This window comes from Prosopis cineraria, unplaced genomic scaffold (assembly GCF_029017545.1).
Source record: "Prosopis cineraria cultivar Desert tree isolate PC_DT_omini unplaced genomic scaffold, ASM2901754v1 PC1484, whole genome shotgun sequence".
In the NCBI taxonomy this organism is placed as follows: Eukaryota; Viridiplantae; Streptophyta; class Magnoliopsida; order Fabales; family Fabaceae; genus Prosopis; species Prosopis cineraria.
In genome coordinates, this window is record NW_026556809.1 from 1 (window position 1) to 18,661 (window position 18,661).

Below are 18,661 nucleotides of genomic sequence, written 5' to 3' on the forward strand. Positions count from 1 at the left end.
TCTCTCCCCCACTGAGAGGTGTCAAAAACACAATTCACTAACCACTTTAATGCATTGAGCCCACAAGACGAAAGGCAACACTGAGTACTGGTAGTGTGCCATAGAATATCACAGTCCACACTTCCCCATTGATGAACTTCCACCCAATATCATGCCTTTCACTCTTGTCTGGCTTTCCTAGTATTGGCCATTTCAACACTTTAAGGTAGTATAACAAATATCACTCCTCCCTTACAATTTCTTAGCCTCTCTATTGTGCCTAACCCAGTTACACTTCCTCAAGTGCAACTTCCATTCTCTATAATTACAATACATGCAAACAACCTCATTTCTATAAAAACATTTTGTTAAACAAATATAAAACATATATGTATTATTATTCAAGTAGCACCCCATAAGTCTTTAAAAATATAATTAATTGTATTTAATTATTTAAAATATGTAATGCATGATAGCTAGTAATATTTATTTAAAAATAGCTAAACAAAGTAATAAGAAATATAAATTTCCTTGTTACTTTAACCCTTTTATACACAAGGATTTCTTCTTCTTGTACAAAATGAAACTTGGCTTGTCCCTTAATTTTCAAACAAATTCCACCAACAATCCCTACAACACATAAGTGATCCACATCACTTATCATGACAAATATCATAAAGAAGACTATAACTCATACCACACAACTTAGGTCAATGAGTTATAATTCATCCTAATGGTCCATATATTAAACTAACCATTCACATAATACTATTTAACACTAAAAAAATCATATATTACCAATCATTAGGCCAATTTTCAAACTGTATAATTTTTAATCAACTAAAACCTTCACTTGGCATGACCAACTTTTACAATTAGTCATTATAATGAAAACCAAAGCTTTATTTAATTTTATTGGATTCAAATAGCACATTTATTAACCAAAATAAATAGGTTCAAACCATTGAAGAGTGAAATTCAATCTCTTGGAAATTGATTTTTGCCTTAAAACTAACTTCCTTTTTCATCTAACTACCACTCAAACTATTAAGATATATAGAGAGAAAGAGTTAACACTACATAGAAACTCAAAGCAACCTCCCAAGGACCCAAAGAAACTAAAGATTATAAGAACAAAGCCTTTAATTAAAATTCAAAATTTACTTCTTTTAAAAACTCAAGAAAACTAAAAGGGAAAGAAAAGGATTGAAGTAAGGAGGTTACTTACTGTGTAGCCAAGCTCACAATAGTCGTAAAACCTCCTGTATTTGAGCCCTTACTCCCTCTCTTCCTTTTCTCTTCTCCTCCTCTTCTCTCTTAGTCTTGTGCATTTTCTTGCTTCTTTGCCCTATGTTTTGTACATTTTTTTCCCTTTAAAAACTAAACAAAAATTTAAAAAAATTACAAGAAAAAGCCCAACATTTTTTATTATAGCATAAAGCTTCAACCAACTTTGATAAGTTTTCTCATAATTAAAAATAAAATAAAACTTAAATTTTTCTTGATGAAATTCAATCTCTGGATCTCTATCAAATTATTCTTAATTTTAATTTAATTATAAACATTTTATTTTAAAATAAATCCGAGTCTTAAAATTCTCAGGATGTTACACATTGCATACTAGCTGCTCTAATGGATCCACTAACACAACAACAAGCCTTATCGCACTACATAGGATGGCTACATAGATTGCATGATGTCATTATGGCTTGTGCTCTATCATTAATCAAGCTTTTATGATATCAAACACACTTCACATCACACATGAAAATTCAAACTTAAAGATGAATACAAAATTAAATTAATTAATTCATAAAAGATCAAACAAGGGGTTGGAGATGGAGGAATTGGAATTTCCTTTAAACCTTCAAGCATCAGTATCACTTTCCTCATTGAAGGACGTAAAGACAAGTCTTCCTGGACACACCATAAGTCTACAATCACCATTCTCTCCATCGTCTTCCACTCCACATCTTCATCATCCACTACTAGTTTGCTCAATTCCCCTTTCACAAAGCAATTATACACCCAACTTAAAAGAATTAGTTCCTCTTCTGATAAAACATTGATATCTATATTCCTTCTGCAACATATAATCTCCAACAGCACCACACCATAACTATAGATGTCTATTTTAATTGATGCCAATGCATCTTTATGCCGTCCAGGTGCCATGTAGCCACTTGTTGATTCATCTATTGTTGTGGCTCTTGAATGTTCTGGCATTGATAGCCTTGCAAATCCAAAATCAGATATTTTTGCTGTCCATACTTCGTCCATGAGTATGTTTTGGGGCTTGATGTTGCAATGGACAATACAAACTTCACATTCATCATGAAGATATAAGACTCCTTTTGCTACATCCAATGCAATCTTGACTCTTTGTTTCCAAGATAGACGTATATTACACTTGAACAAAAAATCTGCTAAAGATCCGTTGCTCATATATTCATAGACAAGAAGCTCTCTTGAACCATCAATGCAATAACCAATGTGCTGAACTAGATTTCTGTGATGAGTTTGACCAATTGTAGTGATTTTAGTTTGAAATTCTTTCTCTCCATCAACAACAATGTCTAGCGTCTTCACAGCAATCCTTCTGTTGCTTCCTTGAATCATTCCTTTGTAAACCACTCCAAAAGATCCTCTACCAACTTCTTCTGTGAAATTTCCTGTTGAATTCACCAATTCATCAAAGGAAAAAATTCATAGACTGCAATCCTTGGTAAATCCTAGATTTGCACTTGCAAATAGCTTTCTGCATGAATGGACTTGACACTTGTAGATGAAGAAAATAGACATTGCAAAGACTAGGAAAGCAAATGAAATTGAGCCTAAAGTGAAGATCAGAGTTAAAATAAGATTTTCTTGTGATCAACAAGAACGAAAGGCCTCTTTTGGATTTGGAGTAGTAGTTATGATAATTCCTGAAGGCAACTTGAAGAGGGCTGTGGCTGTTGAATTTGGATTGATTCTGCCAAATCTAAGCGGAAGCCTATACTTCATGCAGATTCCATCTTCATGTAACACTGCCCCACAATCACAATCTTCCTGGCAAGAATTCCCACAAGCTTCCATTTCCAATGAAATAACCAAATAAGGAACAAGGCTTCACTGCATATGTTGCAATGGATTGCTAACATTGTATAGCATCCTTGGATCTTCACTGGTGATACAGTCATTTTTTATGATCTGTTCACAAACCAAGAACATGTTGTTGATGATCCCATTATTGACTGGCCTGAATCCAGGATAACACTTACATACAGCTTTGCCTGTAACGATAGAGCAATAACTATTCAAGCCACAAAATCCATTGACTTGACAATAATCCGAATAGCTTGCCAAAAAATTGGCTAACGAAGCCAGCATTTTTCTTAAATGTGTGAACATACAATCTAAAATTACCATCTACATCCAGTGTTGCACAGTAGATAAAGCGTGTGTTCTATCCAATTTGTCTGCTAGGGGCAATAACCTTAATGGTATTCATATCACTGCCCACGCAGAGAAAGCCTGTAAGATTAAGACTAAGTTGTGAGATAGTTGCGTCCTGCGTATTTGAGGCCCAAAAAGCATCATCGTTCCTTTCACTGTTCAAAGGATAAGCAACAAGATTCCCATCATCAGCCTGCATCCTAAGAACGAAATGTCCACTTGAATGGTTTGATTCAGATAAAACAGAGATCAATCCATGTCCAGCAGATAAATTCTGACTTCCTAATATGGTGTTAGTGGGGAAATCAAAGCTTTGCCAGATAACACTATGATTTCTTCCCTAGAGCACAAATTTCCAGAATCAAGCATAGATGCTGAGCTTGCAGGCTCTAACATGTAAGCAATAGAAGGTTTTTGTCCTGGACCTGTTTACAGAAGAAGCTCACCGTTCATTGCTAGAACTAGCCTTGAATTTGAGGAGACAGGAGGATCATCACGATTTGCAGTCCACACGATTGTGTTATTGTGAAGTGGGATGAATAGTGGGGGAAAGTGAAGTACCGAGAGTTATTTTGTTCGCAAATACTGTTTCAGATCTTTCACATAGAAAAGATAGCAATGGAAGAAAGCAGACATTTGATGCCACGGCGGCAGCCACAGCTACTACATTCAGAGAGAAGAAGAATTGCCAATAAATAAAACAAGTTTTGACCGGATGGCCATAAATAACTATTGTTATCTCTAGTTTTAAAGTCTTAACTACAATAAAAGTGTCATAAGAATTATGAAGTCCTCCCGGGAAGGATCAGAGAAGTTGCATTTGTTATAGTTACTTCCTTATTTCAAACAAGAAAATTACCAAAGAAAAACTATACATAAAAATTATAAATTAAAAATATATTTTCTGGTCAATTGTTTCAAAATATTTAAATTTAAAAATGTTCAGAAAAAATCGAAGACGATTTTTGTTTTTAGTTCATGCATTCAATAATAATTTTTTAATTTGAATTTTCTTATATTCAAATTATTTAATAAATATTACAAGTTGGAAAAATTTTACTGAGTTTATTTAAATATAATAAAAAAGGGGACTCTTGAATTTTTAAATTTTCACTGAAGGACTCGTACAGATTTTCATTTGAATTTGTGACAGAAATGACAAAATTGTCTTCAATTAAATGAACAACATAAATGACTTGCTTTTTCTCATACTATTGTTTATTTACTTACGAAATGTTATTCGTTTTTTTACTTTACTTGTTTATGGCCCTGAAATAAAATAAAATTAAAGTAAGACTATAAACAAATGAAGTAGATAACAAACAATATTGTGTAAGTAAATAAATAATATACAGTATGAAAACAAATAAATCATTTATGTTATTCATTTAAATGAAAGCAATTTTGTTTTTTCTATCACAAATTCAAATGAAAATCGATATGGGTCTTTAGTGAAATTTTAAAAATTCAAGAGTCCTCTTTTTCATTATGTTTGGTTAAGGGTTCCTTATTGAAATTTTCCCTTATAAGTTTTGTCATTATTTTAATATATATTTATATTAAGTTATTTGATTATAGCATTTGAGAAACTCATCCCCTGATTGGTTGGAGGAGAGGAGAGGGAACATGTTAATGAAATTTTCTCTCCAATCCCCTTGTTTGGAGGGGACAAGACAAAGGGAGGCCCCTCCCCTTGATTGGCAAAGAGGAAGAAAGGGAAAATTTTAATAAATTTTTCCTCCTTGAGATTCACACCAAAACCCTCTCCTCTCTTCTCCTCTCCACCCTCCAAACAAACATAAGTCCTTTTAAGCAATTTTGAAAAACTAAAAGTTACTTGGATGAATTGTTTTTACTTCAAAATGTTTATTTGTAGCATTTCTGAAAGTTGACTTATAAAATTTTACAGGTTAAAAAGAAAATATGCCTCTAAACTATAGGTTTATGAGCGTTTAGAATCCTTAATTTATTTTTAGTATAATATTTTACTTTAACTTCTAAAAACGGTATAATATTTCTCCTACTATTAACATTTTTTAACTTTTATCGTTAGTTGACCATAAAAACGCAGAGATTTTATAATTTTTAGTCCTTTTTTGTAATTTCTGATCATTTTCTATAATTTTTGTCATTTTTATAATTTTTTTTATTAACTAACTGTCAAAATTAAATTTTGTTAATAGCAGGAGGAGCAATATTGATCCATTTTTAAAATTAAATAAGAAAAAATATATTAAAAATAAGTTTAGAATTTTAAATATTTTTGGACTTATAGTTTAATAGTTAAATTGTGTTTTAGTAACCCAAATTTTAATATGAGTTACTTTTTAAAAGTTGTTTTTTTGACTTTCAACAACTTTCATTTAATTTTTAGAAAAAACTAATATGTAGGCTATTATAATTTTTTTTTTTCAATTTTGAACTACGTTCTTATAGTTTATGTGATTTTAATCAAACTTTTATAATTTTATTGATTATTTATGACAATCCCTAAAATTTAAAATTCTAATTTTTTAAAAAGGAAAACTACCAAATTTATATTTTATTAAAAGATTATATAATTTTAGAATTAATTACATAATGTTCATTATTCAAAATTTATATAAGTAGATCTTCTAAATAGTTTTTATACATATATATTTAATATAAAGAATTAATAAAAATAAAGGATTGTATTAAATCAATTTTTTTTTTTGGGTTAAAACTATTAAATCAATTTTTCTATATCTTCAAATAGTAACATACTTAATCTATCAAATTATAAGGGCTTGTTAAAACGAATGAAAAAAAAAAACTGTAGGAATCTAACTTAAATTTGAGAAAAATTTAAAAGACCTGTAAATTATTTTTTCCTTTTCTAAATAGTAGAATTTGGTCTGGCGCATATTTTTCAAATCATTTTTAATTTATCAAACTAATTTTTTTAAAAAAAATGTATACTCCCTCTTATCTTTTCTATAAATCATATTCTAAAAATTTTTTTTTTAATCTTTTACATAAGTTACTTTATCTTGATTTTTTAACTTTTTATATATAATTTTAAAAGTACCCTCCAGCAAATTTTTTAAAAAAGTGCAACACTTCAATTTTTTAAAAAATTCTTTTCACACATCAAATCATTTTTTTAAATGAAGGGACAAAATTGAAAATGATTTATTTTAATATAATTTTATCATGTTTAACTAACTCATATTAATTTTGATGAACTAGTTAGAAGTAATTCATAAAAAAAATATTATGAGAAGTACTCCCTCATTCAAAAATATAAAGTATTTTTTGAGAAGTTAGATATTTAAAAATATAAGACATTTTTAGTCTTTCGAGGTATATTTATTGTTTTTTTTAAGTATCTCTATTGATAATGATTTTATATTTATTATAAGGTATTTAATAAGGATAAATATAAAAAAATAGGGTTAATTAAAAATAAAAAATTACTTTATTAAAAGGTGAGATTCAATTAAAAATATTTTATATTTTTAAATAAAAAAATAATTTTTAATAAAGTAACTTTTGAGAAGCTAGAGACTAAAAACCTACTTCACATTATTAACTATGCGCTTACAACTGGCAAGCATTTAAGAGAGTTGAAGGCAACAAATTGACTTGGTCACACGTATTAGACTCAACCCAATGGAAACTACAACAGAAAATTACAACGCCGTCTATTTTGGTTTGTTTTGAGAGTAGCGGCAACTTGAAATCGACTTCCAAGTCCACGAATGACCTTGACGTGCGTCAATTTTATTCGTCAATCATTGCCTAATTAACACAGATGACCTTGACTTTTCGTCAATTTTGTGCTAGTTTGAAAGCTTCATGACTTATTTTAATATCAAAACCACAATTTCATGAAAATAAATTCAAACATACTTATTACATCATAAAATTAATTATAAACTTAAAATTATAATTTTTTAAAAAATATCCAAACACTTATTAGATATGTCAATGTCAGTTATATGAATATAAAATTGTAGTTTTCTTCAAAATACTCAAACAACTTCATGCTTGCTAAAATTGATTATAAACCTATTTGGGTTAAAATATAATTTTTGGCTCGAGCTTCTAGAAGATAGGAAACTAATAGGAGCTAGAGACAACTAAAGCAACACTTGGAAAATAGGAGGAAATGGAGGAAGTTTAGATAAAAAAAGAAGCTAGTGACCCTAAAAGAGTGGAATACAAAAGTCTTATACAAGTTGCTGAATACAACTACATCACTGCTAATATTCAAAATCTAAATCTATAAAAATTGCCCGAGAGGGGAGTGAATTTGGCTAATTAAAAAATTAAAACAAATAATGCAAGATTTACAAGTCAAGAGTGATATCACCTACTAGGCTAAGCGAAAGGAAGGGAAGCTTTGCACCGAATCTTCATCTTGGTTCAACTCTTAACCACTTGAGTCTACATCCAGTCCTTAAGATACTCTTGAAATTTTTTACTATCTCTTACCAAGATTAATCCAGAATTTTGGTTGCCACATTACAATTCAAACTCTTTCTCAAGTTTGTTACTCTCCCCCTTACTAAGATGTTTTAATTCCCTTAAGCTCCCTAAGCTTAATTAACTTTTTCTCTAATGAGAAATATAGAAGGAAATATAAAAAATTCAATACTAAATCACTGCTATGAAAACTCTCCCTTATAGAGGGGATATTCAATCAATGAAGTACACTGTAAAGCAAATGTAATAGTAGAAAGTAGTTAGAGAATGAATGCAAATAGTGGCTCAATATATCTTCACTATCTTCTTCTTCATAAATAAGTTCAATTTATAGTTGGTTCTAAAGATTTATCTATTAGACTCATAAATCTGCCATTCATTACTTCAACTTGGATTCTCATAACTCTTTCATCTTTTAAGGCAATGAAACAATGCCTTTTTGACGGGTTTGCATGTTGTTAGCGCCTTGAGAAAAGTAATGGCCATATGCATTAAATGCTCTGAAAAAGAGTAAAAAGAAAGATACTGGTAGCGCAAAGGCATACAAGTAGGAAGTAATAATCAAGGAATGTTGTAAGAGATTAATTTTTCTCATGGTTGTTTTAGAAACTATATTAGGATGATAGGAAAAAGTACACAACACATTAAAGTTGAAAGGATTAGAGATTGTAGAAGATTTAGGATGCTCTATTTTCAAAATGAAAAAATAGAGGAAAAATACTCAAAGACTTACTAGTAGAAGTCATGACATACCGATATAAGTTTGAAGGTTTTAGATAAGAAAGAGAAGACCTCATACTAGAAGGTGAGAGATATACTGGTAGGATTAATTGTAAAGTACATTGATTGAGGAAAATATCTACCGATAGCACTAAAGACATTTGAGTAGGTCTCCTACTGGTAGAAGTGTTCACAAGATGAACGTTTGAGAGTAGGAGAAGACATTTGTGTAGATCTTACACATACTAGTAAAAGTAAGACCTTTGAATAGGTTTAAGACATACCTGTAGGAATAGCATAATTACATAAGGTTGAGACATTTGGGTAGGTCAGAGATCTTTAGGTAGAAAGGTGGCATACCAGTAGGTATGACATATACCAATATGTTCAAGAACATATCAAAATTCATTTTCAATTAGATTTGAATCAATTCTAAATGGAATAAAATTAAGGTTAAGAGTAATCAAAGAATTTAAGCACATAAACTTTCTTTCCTAAACTTTGAAAATTTTGCTTTGCAAAAAAAAACTTCTCTAACTTTTTGTAATCATTAAAACTAGGGTTCAACGGAATCTTCATTAGACTTAGAACTTGGCTTTTAAGCAGTAAATACAAGAAGATGCATATCCTTCACAAATAGAAAATCCTTCGTATTGCCCTTCTGCAAATGATAATTAGTGTCATTAAAGGAAACCATCCTATTTATATTTGACTCTATCATCCAAGCAATTCAAACAACCCAAACTACTAGGCTTTGATACTACTATAATGAGAAAAACACAATCCAATAATTTATATGTGGTGGAAATAACTTCTTATCACTTTCTAGGATCTTAGTGGAGGAATTAAATAGATATTAAAAAAATAAATAGCACAATTCAACACAAGATATCAAAAATTATTAACATGAAGAACCGCTCAATGCATAAAAGTCATGGGTCATCCTATCTAATGAAAAACAACTCCACCATGATAAAAAAAAAAGGGTAGAAGAGATTCTCAACAAGATTCACAAACAAGTACAAACAACTAACCAAATCATCAAAGCAATAGCATGCTTACAAATGAAAATGAAAAGGATGAAAAACATCTAAACTAGAGGAAAAATGTTGAACTAAATAGCTCTCTCACTAGGCAATGAATTGATAATCCAACCATTAAAAATGACAAACCAAAAGTTTCAAAACAATTAACAAAATTTTAACCTGATCCAATGGTTAACGAATCCATAAATGCAAATTTACTAAAATTATCCTATGAACAAGTAAAAATAGATTTCTTTCCTACTTTTTTTAAATGATTTCCCCTAAATCTTGAATACAACCTCTCTCAATCATCAAAATCTGAACTCTCTCCACTTTAGTTAGTGAGACTCATAATAGCTATGCTTCAATATTGGGTCTTTTTCTACAAAGGAAGAGAGCCCAAACCCAACAAAAAAACACTATATGATAGGAAATCCAACATTATCAAAATACATTAGCCAAAGGAAAAAAAAACCATGACATGCTTAAAGTGAATATGCAACCAAAATGCGGTGGAAGAAAAAACTCAATTCTCCATAAATGCCCAAAATGCAATATATCATGAATGAAGAAAGTGAGGCCTCAAAGGTCAATATATAATGGATTTAGAAACTCCTTTGGCTACTCTCCTAGTAGTGTTGGCTTGTTTGGTAAAATGGAATTAGGAGTAGGGAAGTGGAACTTTAAAAATAGGATGTTTGGTATACTAGAATCCACTTCCATAAAAAAAATGGAACTTGGTTTCTTCCCCATACCTATGTGATCATATTCCTCCTCTCACTTCCTTCCTCATTTGCCATATTTTCCCTTTAACCTTTTCCCCTTACTTTGACCTAGATGTGATGGTGCTTGATAGAGATGGATGTTTTTACTAGAATCAAGAAGTAATGTGCTGTTCACTAACAAATTCGGTGGTATCCCCCCTTTTACATTTGGAATAAGGAAGTGGTGTGCCATGTTAGTCCTTATGATTCTATTTATTGAACTTGTCATTCCCAAACTAGAGCTTCCACTACTTGATGAGAATACTAGATGAGTAGAGCTTGTTGGTCAATTAAGGGTGAATTGGTAGGGGATAGCTTATAATGAGTGTAATGTATGTCTTGACATTACCAGAACATACCATACAATCACAAAAGTTAAATAGGAATCCTTAACCCTACAACCTCATAATAAGAAAAGGGTATAAAATTAAGTTATAAAATAAATTGAAATCTTTAGAAAGAACATTAAAATTTAGGTTCCTACAAACCCTTTTTAAATAAATAATTGAGCTTAACATGTAACATCCCGAATTTCTAATCCTATGTTAATGATTAATTAGGAATGAATTGGTGATTTAATGTAGGGATTAGAGTTTTGAGTTGTGAAGTGACATATTGACTCATTGGAATGTTATATGAATAGATATGAGTAGAAGAGCAGGGTCCTGAAGTAGAGGGTGTGAGCATAGTAAGGATTTTCTTCACTGTGTCACACACCATGGCGGGTGGCAGATGCATTGTGGCACATGGAGTAGAAATTAGATTAATAAGGATGGGTTTAACTTAAAAAAATAGAAGGGAGAAATGTGGGAAGAGAGGTTTAGTATGGAGAAGAGCTAAGGTTGTGCTAGGGCAAGCTAAATCAGGAGCAAGGACAACGTTTCCTGCTCATTACTTATTAGGTAAGTCACATACTGCCTTAACCTCCAAATCTACCCTATTTTCTCTTAGTCTTAACCAATGAGAAAGTGAATTTGGGAATTTTAAGGAGTTGATTTTTTATCCAATAGTAATAAAAAGATTCCCTGGAGTTAAACTAGTGCTTTGTAATTAGTTAAAGTCGAAACGATAAAATTTTAAAGCTTTAGGCAAGGATTGCCCTAATCTAGAGAGAGAGTAGTGAGAGAAAAATTGCTAGACAATGTCAAAGCTTGAAATAAGGGATGATTAGTGGTAATGTGCATATTTGAGTATGAAATGTCAATTTGATAGCAATTAAGTGTTTAATTACGATAATTTGGTTAATAGAGGAATTGACTTTGAAATGCCAATTCTGTATAAATTCTAGTGTGTGACACAAGAATTACGAGAGAGGAGCTTGAATAGGGTTGAAGTTACATGGTCAACCCTTTCTAATGAACAAAGGGTTGAGGTAACCATATAGTTTATTATGTTTATTAACTATTATAACTGTGTAGAAGTGAATGTTAAATTTTAAATTGTGAATTTATGAGTTTTAGCATGAACTCTGCATTGTGGAATGAATTTAAAAATTTATTGATTTCAATGGATATATATATATATATATGTTGTGAAAAGTTATATAAGTAGCGAAAGTTGTGGGGTTTGTGTGTGTGAAGATTTATGAGTGAAAAATCTATATGGTTGGGCTGGCACCATGGGACATCTGGTGCAGCTTTTATAGGTTGTTACCATGGGTAATCCGATACAATATCTTATGGGATTGTTATCATGAGACATCCAGGCAGTCTAACAACTCCTTAGTGCTCGTTAGGGTGTGGTTAGGAGTCAATGACACCTCTATCACAAGTGTGTGAAGAGGGAAAACTATAGTTTATAGGCAGGATAGATTAACTTTGGTTGGGTGTTTCTACTATCGAAAGTGAGCTTAGGTCAACAAGTGGTTGATCCAGAAGAGCCTATGGTTTCATGTTGACGAGCTTTGGAGGATTGATGGATAGTTGATCATGCTGTGGTGTAAAAGTGTTTGAAATGTGATTTATATGCGTAAAAGATAATTTAGTATTGATATGTTATATATATATATATGTGTGTGTGTGTGTGCTATATAATGTTTTCAGTTACCTTGGCATAGTTATTTATGGTAATAGACATTTAATGAATTATATTTAGTTACTGAGATTTTATCTCACCCGTGGTTATTTATATTTTTCAGGTTTTATTGTTAGTGGGTCAAAGGGAAAGGATATAAGCTGAGTTGATATATCTTGCCTAAATCTTTGTAAGATATGGTGTAATGAATTTAGTTGATATCAGTCTTGTATATGTATAAGTTGTCATAGGATTTATACATGCGTATAAGATATGATTGTGGTATGATTTATGATTTTGAACTCCTTAGCCTTGTGTGTGCGTAAATGATGAAATAACTAAAAGGGCTAGTGGACAGATGTAATTATATGTGTATATGAAATGGATGAAGATTATATGGAGTGATTTGGCCTTATATGAGACTAGAAAAGTGAAAATGTGATTTTGGCCCAAAGTGTGAAATTGGTAGATTATAGGTCAAAATTGTGTATGTGTGTTATATTGTGTATGTGTATGGTCAATTAGGTGTATTTTGTCCATTTGGACTTGGTTAAGGCCTAAAAAGTGCTAATGACAATAGGTTTCGAATTGAGATACTTAAGTGACAAAAATTTGACAGAAAATGGTCAAAGTGCACTTTAGTGTCTAATTTTTGATAAAAATATCAGATTGGGATGAAACTAGAGTCATTAGTTAGATTTTAAAATAAGCTTCGTGTGGGCACGCATCTGAACTTTGTATTAAAAAATTGCCATTTGACAACAAATTCAGGTATGTGTGCCGCAATGCATGTACTCGCATGCCGCAGCGCACGGCACAGAGCATGCGATTGTGACCTCTATGCCATATGCTGTGGTGTATGTGGTATGAGCCGTGGCACATGATGAAAATTTTTAATTTATTTTTAAGTGATGCACATGTTTTCTTAACCTTTCATGCACCAAATTATATGCTTCCGTTGTATATGTAATTGTGTATAGGGTGGTATAACCCAAATGATTATAAAATGTTTTCTAAAAATCTTTTATTAGGATCCCAATGTTTTCAACAATTTTAATTCAAAGATTAGAAGTAATTAGTGATTTTTATAGTGAAGTAAGTGTATAGTAATGTTAGTGAGGGCATTACACAACACAGTTCAAAATCATATTTTATAACACAAGGAATTGTAAGGGCAAATCCAAAAATAAATGGCTAAAACAAAGGCCAAATTGTAATTTTTCTAATATGTGGATGCTTGTCATGGCCAGCTAGTTAAATTTCTGACATGCACCATTTCATTGTCTAACCTCTGATTGAAGTAGTTCAAGTGCTTACATGAATTTAGTTCGGTCCTCTAGCTAATGGTACCAATTTCACACTAAAACAACGTCTTGATTGAAAGTTGGATACTCGAATGCAAAAGGATATGTTTATAAGCTTTTACACATATTCGAGGTGCCTAAATGCAAACTATAATGTCCGCCTTGACAATACCAGAACAACACTTAACATACCATTATGATCACCATGATTAATTAAAATACCTAAAATAAAGTCATCACAACCCATAAGTTTAGAAATAGATAGTTCAAAATATTGTGATTCCAAGATAACCTTTTTTGAAAAGCCGTTTGACCTTAAACCATAGATTAAAATATGTTACAAAAGTTAGCGAAAGCGAGAAAGCAAATATAACCTATCAAACAAGCACTAAAAGAGTCATTTTTGATTGTCCAAAGAGTACTCCATCCACCGCAGTTCATATGCCATCCGTTGTGATGGATGGCATAAAGAATGCAAGGTTCTCACTGTGTAATGCACCACAACGTGCATGACTTGTGCCATGGCACATCGTTGCTATCATGATAGCATAACACTTTAGATCTAACTTTTAGAGTGGGCTATTTTGCCATTTGACATTCGATTTAAGTGGTTCACGCATCCATACATACCTCTTTGAGCCCTTTAATTATTAGTACTAGTCTCATACCTAAATATTCAACCATCTAAAATTTGGACACCTAAATCAAAAATGATCTATTTTCAACCTATAACACACGTAAGGGTGTCTAAAACTCACAACCTAGTGTAAATAGCTTTGGAACTACTTGGACCAACTTAAATGGACCGCACACAACTTGATAAACGAATTATATCACAATAACAACCATATATACACAATCTAGTCATCAAAACCCTGAATTCAACAAAATCAAGGGCTAATAATATTATCTCAAATAGCATACTTTGGCCAACCACACATGCAAAACATTACAAGATCATTACTTGCATTAATATCTTGACTCGTGTGAATATTTCAATACAAACACATCATTCTAGGTCGAGATACATACTCATACATCATAATTCTCATGTGAATACAAAGCAATAAGTGATCCTATGTTGGCATAGAATTCATAAGCTATTCGTTATAATATTAAAGCATATAAAGGAAGAGCTATACAAACAAAGCTCTTCAATCCTCATTAATCCCTTCCTTCCCTTTATCCCTGCCAGGGCCCTCACTTATATAATATAATCACAGGGTGAGATAAATATCTCACTAATAGAATAATTCACAATTATCAATTAACATGCATAACCTTAAGCAAGTAAAACTCATATATGTAAAAACACTCATTTATCATATTCAAACATAAGCATTCCTATAATCACAGGTTATTTCTACTCTAGCATGATCATTCTATCATCCAAGCCTCCAGATCACCCCTATTAAAACCAATGGCTCTAATAGATTAGGTGCTCATACACAATGGCCTGAGCTCACCTTCAGTGGTAAAATCACTCAGCTAAAGGTGTCCTCTCCTACTTTTGAACTAGTTTTTCCCTATCACACAAAAGTTAGGGTGTCCTTACTCCAACACCATATCACACTGATGTTAAGAAGCGTAAATCTCCAACATCACATACCATGTGGGTACTAAGAAGATAATCTCTAATACCATACCTTACTAGGCACTAAAGAGGTAAATACTATATGAATTTCCACTACTCTTTCCCAGGGGTGAACTCCCACCCCTTATCACGATCATGCCTAAATTTCTTATAATTATCTTATACTTGTATCAATACAAATTACTCATATAAGAAACTTTCACAAATTCATTGTTTTTAAATCATTTCAAATGCATAAAATCCTTCTTTCAAAATATGCAAGCCTTTAAAATGAATGTATGCAAACTACATATTTACTCATAAACAGTTAAGCACTTAATCAAATAGAATAAATTATTCCATTACCTCAATCCTTTTGTCACAAAAAGTATTACTATAGTCTAACATTTGCTCCACGCAGTTCACATGTGTAACAACACTCAAGCAATACTTAATCTACACAATTAAGCAATAATTGTCTATTATCACTCTAATGAGACCCTAAAATCACTAAATTTTGGATACCCATTATACCAAAAATCTTATTTTATCAACATCAACTCTTTCAGCACACTTTATTAATCCCATTTAGCACCCAAACATATTAATATCACTAATCATTTACCTACAGTATTCCAAAACTCTAAATTTTCACTTTTAGGTTCATCCAAACCTTAACCAAAATTCCAAATTACTACAAAACCCATAAACCTAGGTTCAGAAACTTGATTTAACTTCCCAAAGACCTTAACTAAACTAATGGGTTTAGTCAAAACCTAAAGAGAGATAAAATCAAGCCCCAATCGTACCCAAAACCATCAAAATTTGTATAAAAGAGAGAGGGAGATGTGCAAGAAGCTTGCCCAACAATATTTAAGCTCTAAATGCTTCCAAGATAATATTGGTGATTAGCTCTAGTATCCCTCAATGTCTCTTCCGTCACCTCTCTCTCGTTTCTCTCTTTTCTTCTTTTGAAACAAATGTGATTTCACACCTGATTTAACCTAGATTTTGGCCATGCACTGTGGCATACGGCACAGTGAGTTGGTTAACCTGTACACCATCTAAGCTCATTTCTAAGACTATTTAAAGGTTAAATAACTTTATTAGTGTCCTAAAAACACTATTAATTTATAAATCACCTATTTGACCAATTTACCTTTTTTAAACACTTGAAGTTTCAAGTTGAAAAATTTAGATGTTACATAAGTTATAGTCTACTAGCCTTAATCGAGGCTTGAACCAAGTCTTATGGATCAAAATATACTTGATTGAGCAATCAAAAAAATATAATAATCATATAATCACATTTTGGCCACTAAAACCCAATTTCACATGTACAAAAAAGGGGCATTTTCACTATTATAATCAATGGCCAACCAAGAAAATTCATGTTAGATATAGCAATACAACTAAGGGAGTCAATTGGGTGTTAATATAATTTTTGATGCTTTAAAACTTTTTTTCCCAATAAAACAGACTATTAGAGTAAGTTTTAGCAAATTTAAGTTCTAAACTCTGATTGCAAGAATGCCAAAGTAATTTTCATAAGCTTAATATGCGTAAGATCAGTTTCTAAGTGGAAATCTAAGTAAGGGCATATAAATATATCAAATCCAATTTTACATACTAAAATAAAGCATAAACTAAGATTGCTAAAAATATAAAGAGACAGGGGAAGAGAGATTACAAAACATGATTTATCCTAGTTTAGCTTTAACCATTTAAACCTACATTCAATCCTTAAAACACCTCTAAGATTTCTTAACTGTAATAAAAGCTTAAGTGGGAGGTTGTGACCACAATATAACCATAAGTTTAGTTCAGACACTTGTAAGCTATTACGACAACTCGCTATACTAGTATGCTTTTTCCACCTAAGAGAAAAGCCTCTCTTTATTACAAGGAAAATCTCTCCCTCAACTTTACAAGGATTTTGAGTATGTGAATCATCAATTAAAACTATCTCTAAGAGGAATAATGAGTAAAATGAAGCTTTAATACTCAAATTATGAAGATATAGATGATATTAGCTGAAGAATAATGATTTTCATATAATAAGAGTATAAATAATGTAAATCTCATAAGTCAATGATTTCTGAGCTTCATCCTCAGTTAAAATAAGTTTTGAGTGTTATATTTATAGCCCATAGAGTGAAATAGCTATTAGAGACATGATATGACCATTTATAGCTGTTGGAAATGTGTAAGAGTAAAGCAAAGGTGTAACAACAATTTTTCTACAAAATGCATTTAATGATGTTAGAGCTCTCATTCAAGTATGGACAAGCATGATCCAAGCTTGGATGAGTTATATGTACCTCTCAAACAAGTATGTGTTCTTTGTAGTTGAAGCTTGACTTAAATGATAGAAGGCTTGGTTCTCATTCAAGCTTGTATGGGTCTAATTCAATCATGTTTTAGTTAAGAATCAAGCATGGATTATATCATAAAAGCCATTCAGTGAAGAACAAGGCTTCTGGAGGCTATTTCATGTATGTTTGTAAATGATTCACATATAGATTGGATCATAAAAGCTATCTAATGAAAAATAAGGCTTCTGAAGGCTATTTCATGCATGGATGCATTAAGGATTCATGCTTGAATTGGACATTGAAGCATTTCAAGGCTATTTCAAGCATGGATACCATTTTCATTCACGTAGTATTGGCAGGCATATCTCTTCAAAGAAATTAGAAAGGCTATAACTTACTCAATACAACTTCAAATCTAGAAAATTATATATTGTTGGAAAGTTATTAAAGTCTAGTTTTAAAAAAATAATTTTCACATTCAAATTCAATGTAAGTTTTGAGATATGATCAAAAGAGTGACCAAAGGTCAAATCTAAACACTGTGCAAAATCAATATCTTGATACTCAAATTCTAAAAACCATATCTTTTTGTAGAGAACTCCATTTTCAATAAATTAATTATCATTGAAACTTTATTGGAGTCTATTTTCAAATGAGATATGTTTCACATTAAAATAATTTGTATAATAATATATATGGCTAAAACTATGAACAAAGGTCAAATCTAATTTTTTGCAGAATTCATATTTTTAAGCTTATATTTTAAGTGTTTATAACTTTTTCGACTTAATTTCATTTTGACTAAATAGAATAATTTTAAAAAATTTATGGAGTTAGTAATCAAAACATTTCAAATCTTCTAATATATACATAACCAAAGATGAAAAATATGATTATAAAAAAATTATGTCTCACTCTTTCTCTTAAGAACTAAAATACATGTTTTGATTAAAAATATCTTGAGCCAATATTGTATATCTAAATCAATGAGTTTAACATAAAGACTTCTAGCCTTAGAATATTATATCTATCAACTTCTAGGCTTCCAAGGTGTATTCAAGCTTTTATGAATGCCTTTATT

General features: G+C 31.2%; 1 protein-coding gene across 2 annotated transcripts; it reads right to left on the bottom strand.

The window, feature by feature from the left end:
* Positions 1-1,670: 1,670 nt before the first annotated feature.
* On the bottom strand, positions 1,671-4,061 carry LOC129300214 (G-type lectin S-receptor-like serine/threonine-protein kinase LECRK1). 2 transcript variants are annotated; one of them, XM_054938760.1, is made up of 3 exons: positions 3,864-4,061; positions 3,388-3,572; positions 1,671-3,254 (listed from the first exon to the last, which is right to left on the bottom strand). In XM_054938760.1, exon 3 carries the CDS (start codon positions 2,596-2,598, stop codon positions 1,738-1,740), a length of 861 nt encoding a protein of 286 aa, XP_054794735.1. In that variant the 5' UTR covers positions 2,599-3,254; positions 3,388-3,572; positions 3,864-4,061; the 3' UTR covers positions 1,671-1,737. The 2 variants fall into 2 exon arrangements, with proteins under 2 accessions (XP_054794735.1, XP_054794734.1); XM_054938759.1 differs by lacking the exon at positions 3,864-4,061 and having other exon boundaries at positions 3,388-3,771.
* Between the last annotated feature and the right edge of the window lie 14,600 nt (positions 4,062-18,661).

Excerpts from the sequence above, each read along its gene's own strand:
- LOC129300214 (XM_054938760.1), bottom strand. The coding sequence starts at position 2,598 with ATGATTCAAGGAAGCAACAGAAGGATTGCTGTGAAGACGCTAGACATT.